The following is an 11843-nucleotide window of genomic DNA, read 5'->3' as shown; positions in this document are numbered from 1 at the left end:
GAAGAGGCCTATTGAAAGGGAACCTGTGCATTTATGATGTAAATGTATTTTTTCCAACCCTTTCTTCTTCTCCCCCCTTTTTTTATTTTGATAGCCTTTGAAAATTGTCATATGCACATCCAATTTAACAGCCAGAAAAGACCCCAAACTCTTTTTTTTTTTTTTTTTGTTGCAACAATCCATTTTCATATCAGCTTGAAAAGGACTGGCTGAATATTTTTGCTTGATTTTCTCTAATGTGATCATCACTGTATCAGTCACTCAACACGTTATATTCTTCTAGTGAGGGAATTTTCTGTCAGATTTATTCTTCAAAGTAGGAGAAACACGCATCTTGCAGTGCGAGCATTGTGTAAAGCCTTCGCTTTAGTTTTCACTTCAAACTGGCTGCTTTAACCTTTCCTTTTATTCGTGGTATGTGCCCTCCACTGAATGCCAGCATTTGTAAAAACTGTCATTGGAGTTTCTTTCAACCCTCTTAATGCATCAGTGTTTTGAGTCATAGATGGTCTCCATACAATTGTCACTTTCAAGCAAAGTTTAAGACAATGTGAGGATCACTGCAGGTGTTGTGGTAAACCCACATCGGCCCAGTATCTGTAGGATTTGCTTACAAATGTTCACATCGGATGATCTCATGATTTCTGTTTTCAACCTTTTTATGTAGCAAGGCAAGAAAGTAAAGAAATTCCCCATATTTTAAGCACATGTTTTTGGGTATGAAGCTGTTTTTGCAGTTACTTGAAATATATTTCTGTCGAACTGCAGCGGTGCCAAAAGTGAGCAGGTTTTACAGATAAACATTTACATGTTTCTATGATGTGTATGATCCGCCTGTTATTGTCTGTCAGGCTCCAGTGCAGCAGAGAGTAGATGGTTAAGAAATGGGCACATTTGTAGACACAAAAAAACAGGGTATCTATTTAATTGCTTTATTGTTGATCAATGTGTAAAATATTAATTGGATCATGGTAATGTCTTCAGAATAACTTGCTTTTGTCATTTACGACAACTTTACAATAAAAGCTACTCACATTTCAAAAGCCAGATCAGAAAATGCAGGATTCAAAACCATAACTAACGGCTGAATTCACAGTGACTGTTCCCTTCTTATTCACAGTATCACCTTCTTTCCTGTTTAGTAGTGAACAGTATGATGTGCATTCTGTCTGTTTTCGGAAAAATGGATGATAAATAATGTATTATGAGACAATATGTGTGAAAAAAAGAAGTTCGGAAAATACCCACAAATAATAAAAATCCATCATCTCAACCTGATCGCAGACACAGCGGCAGTGTAGTGTGGTGACGTTCTCTCAACAAGTGAAGCGACACTTTTTGAGCTAAGGTACCTATTAGAGTCGATGTGTATCTTACTTCAGTGGCGGACCGCCCGTAGGTTGAGAAAGATACTTTGAGCCGTATCCTTCACTTATCCACTGACACACACGCGCACGCTGTGTTGTTGTGCCCATCTGTGGTTGGCTGAGTCTTAATAAAGCCTAATCCCTGTTGTGCATCCTCTCTCTCTGTTCCACAACTCCTGCTGGTCGCCTGTCTCAAGAGTGTCGTAATTTTCTGTCACAGAACTCTTCAAACCGGCCACCACGTCGAGCGCTGAGGGAGACGGGAGACTAGGTAACACAGATCAGTGTCAAAAAAAAGGAGGAAAACATACTCATACTTCCCCTTCTGGGAAAGAAAAATAAAAGTCTTAAAAATAGTGGAGGTGGGGGTAAGAAACTGTTTTTTCAGACTCAAAACACACGCCGCAGTTCAGCCGAGCTTTGTGTAGGTTCCTCCTAAGAAGAGGAGAAAGGGAAAGGAGGAGAAATTGCTGGGTGGTGGCTGTCAACAGTTGAAGCTGCAGCCGCCAGCACCTGGCATCGCACGTCTCGTCTTTGATCGCTTTCTCAGTGAAATTCCACCACTGGATTAAAGTGAAGGAGGGGGCAACCGGGGGTGAGAGAGAGTGACAGAGGGAAATATAGAGTGGACAACGTGTCTGAAATGTAGCCTTCTGTGTGTTTTTGTGCTTTCAATGTTGCATGCACAGACCTGTTGGCTGTAATTAAAATCAACATGAAGTTGTTAAATTTGTCTAAAGCCAACCGACTCTATACAACACTGACTTAGTGCTCAAGCTATTTGCTCCCTCTTGCAAGCAGAGTGAAAAATGTCACTATTAGGATTTAGTTTGTGGCGGTAATATTGTACTCATCTGCGTTTTGGAAGCCAACACAGAAGCGAAAAAAATGTCAATTTTGAGACAGACAAGGAATGTGAGCTGGAATCCAGAGTTCTGCGATAGTAATTCTTTTGTGTGACTCCGTGTGCATACTATCAGCAAAGAGCACTCACACAAGCTAAGTGGCAAATAGATAATTACTAAAAAAATAGCTTTATTTTTTTAGACATATTTTGCCTTTATCTACCCATCCGATGTATTAGGATATCTTGATATATTTTATATTTTTCTATTGATATGTTACATGTCTATTTGTCATTTAAGATCACAATAAAAAAATGTAGGTTAGCCCAATCATTGGCTTTAAATATAACTTAATATATTTAAAAATATACATTAATACATTTGTCTTATAATTGTAATTCCCCTATACTGCAAACTAATGTAACTGGCGGTGCCTCCAATAGCATTTGATAAATAATGCCTCTTATTAAGTCTCTTTATCTCATATTTGAATGGTATGTTTCCACCTTTAAACAGCTCTTACCAGAACATTCTTATACTGGACTTCAACGCAGCAAACAGACTTCAAAGGCATTTAACAACAACAGTTTGACATTCATTACACGTGAACATCAATATAATATGCCCCCCACTTTCTCACACACACGTGACAAACAAAATCCTCGTTACAGGCTTGAGTCGTTGCTTGGAAGCGTAGAGGCTTAAAACTTCTCCATACCGGCAATGAACAAAAAGCAGGTGCAAGACAGTCAGTACTCACAAATCCCATGCAAGAGTCAAAGGGGAAGATGAGTGGAAGCTGGGCGACGGACGGCAAGAAGAAACAGCAGCACGAGCTCACGCGGGAAACCGCTCGCCTCTGTGGTCCAAAGGAGTTTTCCCGATCCTCTCTTTCCCTCACAAATGTCCCTTCTCCTGAATCAGGTAACTCAGCTAAACAACAAGTCGGTCACTTGTCTCAACCACTGACTTCAAGGCAAAGTATGTAGGTATGAAAGCCAAGCTTGAAAATGCAGTCACTGCTCTTGGAAATTGTTGTTATTAACAATATAACAATGTAAAGCTGTCCTGGTGTTCATCTCATCGGATCTGATTAAGTGAGGTTTTTATCCAGAGCGACTTACAATAAGTAAATCATGAGGTAGTGTTTAAAACTAAAGACATCTGTGCTCTTTAAATGGGTTATAATGAAGTGCTGTGCTTTAGTTAGTTTGCCTTCCCTGTGGCCCCCTGGTCGTACGGCACACAGTGTTCTGGTGACGGCTGACAATCACTCACTCGTCGCCCTGTGGTGTGACGTTAAAGCACCAGTTAAGGCCTTCCATGCGAGCATGCCAGCACATCCAAGCTAAACTGTTGGCGATACCGAGTTAACCCCTCGCGTGGGCGCCGTTGCTTTGAATGGTGGGAGTGACCTTGGGTGAAGTCCTGGGAATTCCCTCCACTTGACAGCTGGCTCTCACGCACGCCCTTGAGTTAGCACGTGCTAATGCTGTTGGACATGATTGGGAAGAGAACTGCCCGGCCTGCTAATCTGCGCTATGTTTGCCACAAGGCTGAGCCGTCCGTGGTCGTGCACAGGGAGGTGTTGACAGTGGTGCTACCAGTTGTTCAACCCTCCACCCGGGTGGTACCGGGAGATGAAAGGAGCCAGAGATTTCCCAGGTTGCCGACAACGGCAAACGGGGAGAGTCAGCGGCGGAGGGGCAGTGTAGGATATTAGAAACAAATTGACGACCCGGTTCATAAAATTAATAAAAATGCATATAGTGTACACCAGAATACAGCCATGATTCTGAAACTTATCAATAAAGTAATGACAATATTGTAAAACCACTGTAATTCTGCAACTGTAATAGAATAATACCAATGTGCATTTATGATTGTATTTGATGTAATGTAATCAACTGGAATGCATGCATGTAATACTTGCACTAGGGGTCGTCGTGGCGCAGGGGGTAGAGCGGGTGTGCTGGGAACCGCAAGGTTGGTGGTTCGAGTCCCGATGTCTCAAGTCGCAGTGTCCCTGAGCAAGACACCTAACCCCTAATTGCTCCCTGGGCAAAATGTGAAAAGCCGTGGGTTAAAAGTGTAATGTCAGTCGCTTTGGATAAAAGCGTCTGCTAAATGACATGTAATGTAACAACAACTGATATTGACTAAGGGCCATTCAGAATCCGAGTTACATTGAACTCACCAGAAGACCACTCCCAGAGGTGTGGACACTAACTTTCACACCTTTTAAGCATTGTATACTTTTAAGCATTAATACCTGTAGGAACCATTGTTCTGGAGTTCGCTGGTGGAGACATCAGACGGGCACTATGGGGGGTCAAAGGACTGACCTGGGGCCTGTTGGTTGCTGAGACCAGCGGCTCCTCATCTGAGATTTTCACACCATCTCTTTTATTAAATACATTTGATTTGAACCTTTTGATCTGCGATGACCTCTGTCCGTCCGGCGTTTCTTCATTTTTGAATACAACAACAGTAAGGTCAGTGCAGCTGTTTCGGCTCTGCCTGCATCGGAAGCAGTGGGATACCAATATGATTCAGAGCAGGTTACGTGTTTAAAGTCTCATCTTGTCCACACTCGCTAAGTGACTAACTAAGTTAGTCATTTAGCCACGGGTAATAAAAAGCTTAAGTGTCTGTCTTGAGACAGGCCTGCGAAACATTGATATGTCAATTATGCCGTTCACAGACATCAGGTTTTCTCAAGCCAAAGGACACAAACTGAATGATTGGAAGGGGAGAGCAAAAAAAAAAAAAACATGCATTATTCCAACAGTTTAACATTCTTATTTGTTTTATTCAAACAATTCATTATATTAATTAATATGTATAGAACTATATAAATATTAAACAATAGTCATAATATGATATATATTATGATATATGATAATAAATACATTATATTACAATATAAATGGTCTATATAAAAAAAAATGTGTATATATATATATATATATATATATATATATATAGCGCAGCGTAGGTCAAGGGCAAGCCCAAAACTGAATGTATTTTAAGACTATATGTCACTCAGAAACTTTAATCAGTGATTGGCTAAATTGCTTCTTAGACCCGCTGCAAATTGGGACACAGCCGGATATCTTAATTTACAAATAATACTGGGAATATTTAATATTTTCACAATTAGACACATATTGACTATTTGTAAAATGTATTTTTTATATAATTTAAGTTTTTCTGTGGCTCAAGGTGGGGCCACGCTCCATTGCCATCTATGGACCAGCTGCCACTGGGATTTGATTCAAAGTTCGACCTCCTTGTTATTTTATGCAGGGAAAATGACACAAATCATGATTGTGTTTGCATCCTTCGGTCAGACTTTAATTGGGAAATAGGACTTGATGATGAAACAAAAAGAGGCACAACTCTGTCTTACAGAGGCTTGATAATCCGTCATGCCTTAAATTGAAGCACTAATTGAGGCTCAATAAAAAGAAAGGAGAGCATAGTTCATTTTTGTCTTTACGGTCAGATCTCAAACCAAAAAGTCAGACAACAACTGGAACATTTTCAAGTTCTGTTTAAACATGCTCAATCGATAAAAGTTTGGATCAAAGAAATCAATATTGACATATTGATAAATCTTTATTCTTATTGCACATTGCACAACACAAGTCCTCCAAATGAGACCGTGGACTCCTGGGGAATTCCTTTTAAGTAGTATTCTGGCAGGTCCAGCAGATGGCAGCAGACACACTTGATGGACCATCAGTCTTCTTGAATTCCCTCACAATTGAAACATAGGCTTTATCCCAATCTCCCCCCTGAACTCTGAAGGACTTGACTGACGTCACCTGGTAAGTGGTCAGAGAGTGTGACAGACTTTAAATGGTGTAAATACTAATTGGACAGCACTTTACTCCAACATGTCACGTCACCATGAGAACGTAAAAATCAATTACAGGGTATTTATTTAATAGTTATTATTCTCTGATTTGAATGTCTTTCAGGCTCTTCCTGAAAAAATGAGGTTATTTTATATTGTATTTAACGTGTTTTAGTCAAAATTACATTTACATTTCATGAATCGATATTGTCTGATTTCATTTGTTTCATTGTTTTCTCCATCTTCAATCATGTTTTAAATGTGTACTTTTCATTGTGACAGTCTGAGCACACGAGTGACGTCCACTTTGTTTACCTTTTTTTTACCCTCCGTGAATTCGCTGGTTATCCCGTTTTTCACGTCAAATTGCAGTTTGTGTTCCTAATGGGCTCAAAATGTCTCCATGAGAGCCCTAAAAAGGGTTTAGGGCATCCCTAATCCCTCGCGGAGTTAGCGGGAGCGTGCCTCATAGTCTGAGTGCATTAGGGTGCAGAGTTTGGATTGGGCGAAGCTGTAAAATGTTAGACAACATGCATGATGATTGTATGCATTGCCACTTCCGCCGAGGTTGTAGATATTCTCCATAATGCTTTGAACTGTGTCGCATTATTTCTGATAGGCTGCACTTGAATATGAGGTGGACAAAGTAGAAACATCTATCATTTAATACAATTAAAATGTGGAAAACCTTGAAAATGAACTAAAATCTGAACATTGTGACCACCATCAATGGCAGTTTAATTTCAGCACGAAATTCAACAAAGCAATCACTTGGGTCAATACACGGACCAAGTGTGAAGTATTGATCAGATGAGAGCTTCTTGAGATTTTGAGAGAACAGATAGACAGACATGTTCCTTGCTTCATATTTAGATGTTGGTGTGCATGTTGAGGCAACCTCTGAAAGTCTTCCCCACCTCGCCTTGGTTTCATGAGAACCTGTGTGCAGCTAATCCTCCGTTTGGCTGTAGAGGACGTCTCCCAACAAGCCATCCAGCCATAAGACCCGTTGCTCCTCAAGTGGGCTTCTGGCTCGCTTTACCATGCCTCACCAAAAAAACTGTCTCCTTTCTCTCATATGCTTCACATGAAACCGCTACCTACCGTGAGGCAAATCCCCTCGCCTCGATCTCTTTTCTTCTAGGAGCAAGGGAAGGAGAAAGGGATGGGGTGTGGATAAGCCAGGCCAGCAGGAGATTGTCAAGTTGAAGAACTACAATGACCTGTTCTGGATGAGCGGGTGAGGCTGAATAATGGGGGCTGGTATGGGGGTCATTGTTTGATAGCTGGAGGAAAGTGAGGACGAAGTGGTAAATCTCAGTTCTTTGATGTGGCTCCTTATGCTTTATTAATGCGTCAAGTATGTTAAAAGTAGTACAAAGATATATCCATCTGTTTGCAGTATCTATCTAGCTATACTGTCAACACAGAAATTTCTCTGCCATTTCTTTTTCGTCCACAAAAACTTGTCATAGTATATTTAAAGTTCATTTGGGAAGGGTTAACCAGTCCACCTGTCACTCTCTCTATTCTATCAATGAATCGGTTAGGCATTTTGGTAAGATGGTAAGATCCAATGATTGTTAAAGCCATTACTATTGAAATTCTAATAATTTATATATAACTGTGTAATTGTACACTGTGCAGATCTTTCAGTAAAGCGTTCAACACATTAAACACGCGTAGACTCGTTCTTTCCGTTTTGGAGTGGTTAAATTAATGTAGAACTGAGGGAAGCAACTGCCGAACGTAAGAAGGAAACTTTAGCCACTACACTGCGGATTAGTTTTAACTATAATAAATATGATCAGGATTTTAAAAATAAAATTACCCTACCTAATAAAGTGAATATAATTTGCTAAACTTGTGAAATTGAAAATGTAATTTTAATGTATCAGCAGTGAGTATTTGACATTAATTAATTTATTGGAGAGGGTTCTGCAAAATGAGTTGACCCATATTTTCATGGTGACACGTTTATACATGTTTCTTTACACTGTAATGCTGAATACTTCTCCCACCACTGCACAAATATAAGTAATAATAATAAAATCATAAAACAGCATTACAATGCTTTTTGACAGAGAAGCAAAAGCAATTCAAGAAAACAACTGGAGCTGTCAACATAAACGTGTTAATCTCTGCGATTAATGTGGCCGAGATTAATGCAACAAAATGTTTTAACGTAAATTAGTTGTTGTTTACTTCCGGTAGTAAATCGGAAGTTGACTGCGTAAACGAAACGGCCGCTAGCTGCAGTCAATTAACGGTACATCAAGATGGAGAGACCTTTTTCTATTGTAAGTATAATAGACAGAGGCGCAACATTCAGCGGAGAACTGTGCAGAGGAATTACCCCATGTGTCAAACAGAAAGGGGGTAACTGGCGAACGGACCACTTAAAGCACTGCTATGCTAAGCTAGCTGCCGGGCTAAGCTAGCTGCTATGCTACTTCTATCTCAACATGTAACATTACCCTGCGCGTCACTAAAATACCGTGGTTTTAAAAGGTTCTGGCTAAATGTGGGGAGATTGTTGGCACACAAACACAGCCGTCAGATTATGAAGAGTCAAGTCAAGTGCAAATAACATTAACAATTAAACAACAGTGACTAAATTACACGCTTTCTAAAGTGATTACTCCTAACTTTTAAGTTTGATTCTTTAGAAGAAAAACATTCATTAAAAACAAAATTGTAATACTAATATATATATATATATATATATATATATATATATATGCGCGCTATCAATTAAATTACATTTCTGTGTATTTGCTTGTGTTCATAACATGAAGATGTTCCCTCTGCTGCTACTCATCCAATATGACATGCAGCCACTACTCTCAACTCAGATCTTCTTGGACCTCTGAGTAGTTGCAGTTCATATAATTACCACATGGGAGCACTACTTCCATGCAGATTCAACAGCAAATACTGTTCTATTAAGTCGAAAAGCAAATCTACTGACTGATCAAGAAATGGTTACAAGTATTTTGATATCATCAAATTTCAAATTAACTTATTTTTATTTTCAAGTAGTGAATTTATAATATTTCAATATGAGATAACAAAAAGAAAGAGAAGACCTATGAAGCCCGTCAAAAGGCATTTCGATGCATGCATATGTTAGACAATAAAAGAGGGGAGTATCCTACCCTATGAGGGATGGAAGTTAAATAAATGTGACTTAAGAAAAGCAGCAATGAAATTATTTGATTTATTTAAACCTGATTTAATTAAAACAACTGCGATATGACAACAACATGTCAATTCATCATTTATATTAAACTGTCATAAAAATTGTGTTAAATGGATGAAGTAACATATCAGTCACTAAAGTAAGTTTTATATGTATGTTTATTTATGATGGGCACTCAGCTGGAAAGTTTGAACTCCGTCGTAGCTTCTGCATTTATAAGTATGCATTTCCACGTTACATGTAAACCACAAAATCAACATTAAAGATTAAAACAGATGGACACCGGGTTTGTCTTTGTTGATGCTTTATTAGTAGATTTTGTAATTAAATGAAAGAAGCAGAAGAAATGGTGGATTGTAAAACACAATCTGCACATGCATTTTTTGATTAAATGTACGTTTTGCAAATGCAAACAAAGATAGAGCAACAGAGTGAAAGCTACTATTAACTACTCAGGACTTCAGGATCCTAATCAAATCAAAGAGTGGCCCTCTCACCACTCTCAATGTCAACTGCTGAACCTGATGGACCGACTGGCTTCCCGTACTTCCCCGTCCCGAGAAGGATCCCGTTTCTGGTGTGGAAGACCTTGGCCAGAGAGGAACTCATGGGGGACGGTATGTAGTCCTGACATTCGTCACCGCTGAGACTTGGTGCACACTCAACTTCGTACGAAAAGAAGAAGGTGCCGTAATTAAACATGCAAGAGTTAATATGTTTCCCCTTAAGCAAACCAAATGAGCACTTGCCTAAACGATCACTATTCCAGTAGGTGTCCTCATCATAAACAGTGAACTGAAGTTTGTTTTTCATGTTGATGCGAATGTTTCCAAACTGAAAAGTCTCGGACCATCGAGGATAGTCATTGTTACGAATGATGGCGGTGCGTTTAGTCTGATCTCCATATCTCACTTCCACTGAACCATCTGTCCGAGTACACGTATCACCATACAGCCCATTTGCATAGAGCCGAAAGACCTTCAATGTCGCAAAACCTTTCCCAGCAGGACAGCAGTTATGCTTGATATTTGAATTACTGTTGCAAACACAAGCACAAGGATCCCTTTTGCTGGATCTGTGACCAATCTGACAGGATTCTGAGCATTGTTTTAACACTGCGTTATCCACGATGTACTTCTCCTCCTCCTGTTTCAGTCCAGCTCTGGCAGCATGACCAATTGGTAGTAAGGTGTGCAGGGATTTTATGCTGTATTTCACCACATCAGGTAAGGACTGCAGTGAGCGTTGCCATTCTCCAAAGACAGAGGGGCTAGATTGACCATTAAAGAGAATGTCCCCGGTTATATCTCCACCGATGACGTCTGCACTGCGCTCGCGAAACGTCCCGCTGAAGCTTTGACTGGAGCCCAACTTCTTCTTCTCTGACTCACAGTGATTGAACATTGCCTTCATGCTGGCAGACTGTACAATGGTAGCAGAGGCCTCGACTGACAAACAGTCAGCGACGTCTGTGGACGACAGTCCCTGCATGCTTGCCTGACAGGTCTTGACAGAAGTGATTGCTTTTATTTTCCCACCTAGAGACACTTGTGTTATGAAATGTGTACCATATGTGTCAATCAGACTGCGATATTCTAACATTGTCTTTTTGGAATAGGCTGGGAGGGAGTTCACAGCAGATTTAAAGTCTTGACTCAGTGGAGGATTTGATGTCATTCTGTAGCTGTGGAGCACAGGAAGTAAAATAATCAGCAACTGATAACGTTGTTCGCAAAATTGCTATCTATCCAGAAGACTATGAAACAAACAATTTCTGTCAATTGACCAATTAACTGCATACGTGAAGCAAAAAAGATAAAAATCTGTCCATGTACTTACTTATACAAGGTACAGTCGACGGAATGGCGAACAAAGGTGTAGTGGTCTTCTTTTGACTTTTGCATTGCAAAGGTGGACTCTTTGGAGTGGGAACCTCCTAATCCGACGCCGAGAGTAACAGAAGGGTCTACAGGAATTGTGAGGTCGACCTTCCAATCGTTGGACACAGCTGAGGTGGAGTCATTAACTAGAGTTTCAGCCGAATTGTAGACCAGACTGGAGACCTTCAAACTGCACTTCGGGAGGACTCTCCAGTCCACCACGGCGGCTGGGACCTTCTGTCTCACACCTTTCATGAAGTTGTTGTTAAACAGTCTGCAAGTGCCGTTGCCGAGATTCCATGTTTCCGTGTCGATGACATAGGCGCCTTTCCGCTCCATTTTGACGATGTCGAAGCCTTCTCCTCCCAGGTTGTAACCCGGGACAAAGCGAGCCTTTTCACACTGTTGTGGAGAACCAATGAAGCGCACACTGACTGACAGACACAGAGGGTTCCACGCCCAGCTCAGGAGCATGACATGCCACAGCCTTGCCATCTGTGTGGAGGAAAAATCAGAATAACACAGAATAAGTTGATCAATGTAGATTTCAGAGCTAGATAACTCAAATCTAAACTCAGGGGTCTCACCGGGACTGTTGACTGCAAGCTCCGTTCAATGGCCTACGATATCTGACCCCATTTATAGTGTCAACGTGGAGGTGGAGCGATGATTACATGCGCATTTGAT

The 11843-nt window shown here is 40.4% G+C and overlaps 1 protein-coding gene across 1 annotated transcript; it reads right to left on the bottom strand.

Moving 5' to 3' along the window:
• Nucleotides 1-9563: 9563 nt before the first annotated feature.
• Nucleotides 9564-11832, bottom strand: LOC120825758 (perforin-1). The gene is made up of 3 exons (XM_040187572.2): nt 11744-11832; nt 11116-11651; nt 9564-10960 (listed from the first exon to the last, which is right to left on the bottom strand). The coding sequence occupies exons 2-3, from the start codon at nt 11649-11651 to the stop codon at nt 9754-9756; spliced, it is 1743 nt and encodes a 580-aa protein (XP_040043506.2). The 5' UTR covers nt 11744-11832; the 3' UTR covers nt 9564-9753.
• Between the last annotated feature and the right edge of the window lie 11 nt (nt 11833-11843).

This window comes from Gasterosteus aculeatus, chromosome 9 (genome assembly GCF_964276395.1).
Source record: "Gasterosteus aculeatus chromosome 9, fGasAcu3.hap1.1, whole genome shotgun sequence".
Taxonomy (NCBI): Eukaryota; Metazoa; Chordata; class Actinopteri; order Perciformes; family Gasterosteidae; genus Gasterosteus; species Gasterosteus aculeatus.
The sequence above is the reverse complement of the archived record's forward strand: the minus strand, read 5'-3'. Positions and strand labels throughout refer to the sequence as shown.

Excerpts from the sequence above, each read along its gene's own strand:
- LOC120825758 (XM_040187572.2), bottom strand. The coding sequence starts at position 11,651 with ATGGCAAGGCTGTGGCATGTCATGCTCCTGAGCTGGGCGTGGAACCCT. Across the intron at positions 10,961-11,115 it reads GTCGACTGTACCTTGTATAA|CTACAGAATGACATCAAATC; the intron begins GTAAGTACATGG and ends TGTGCTCCACAG.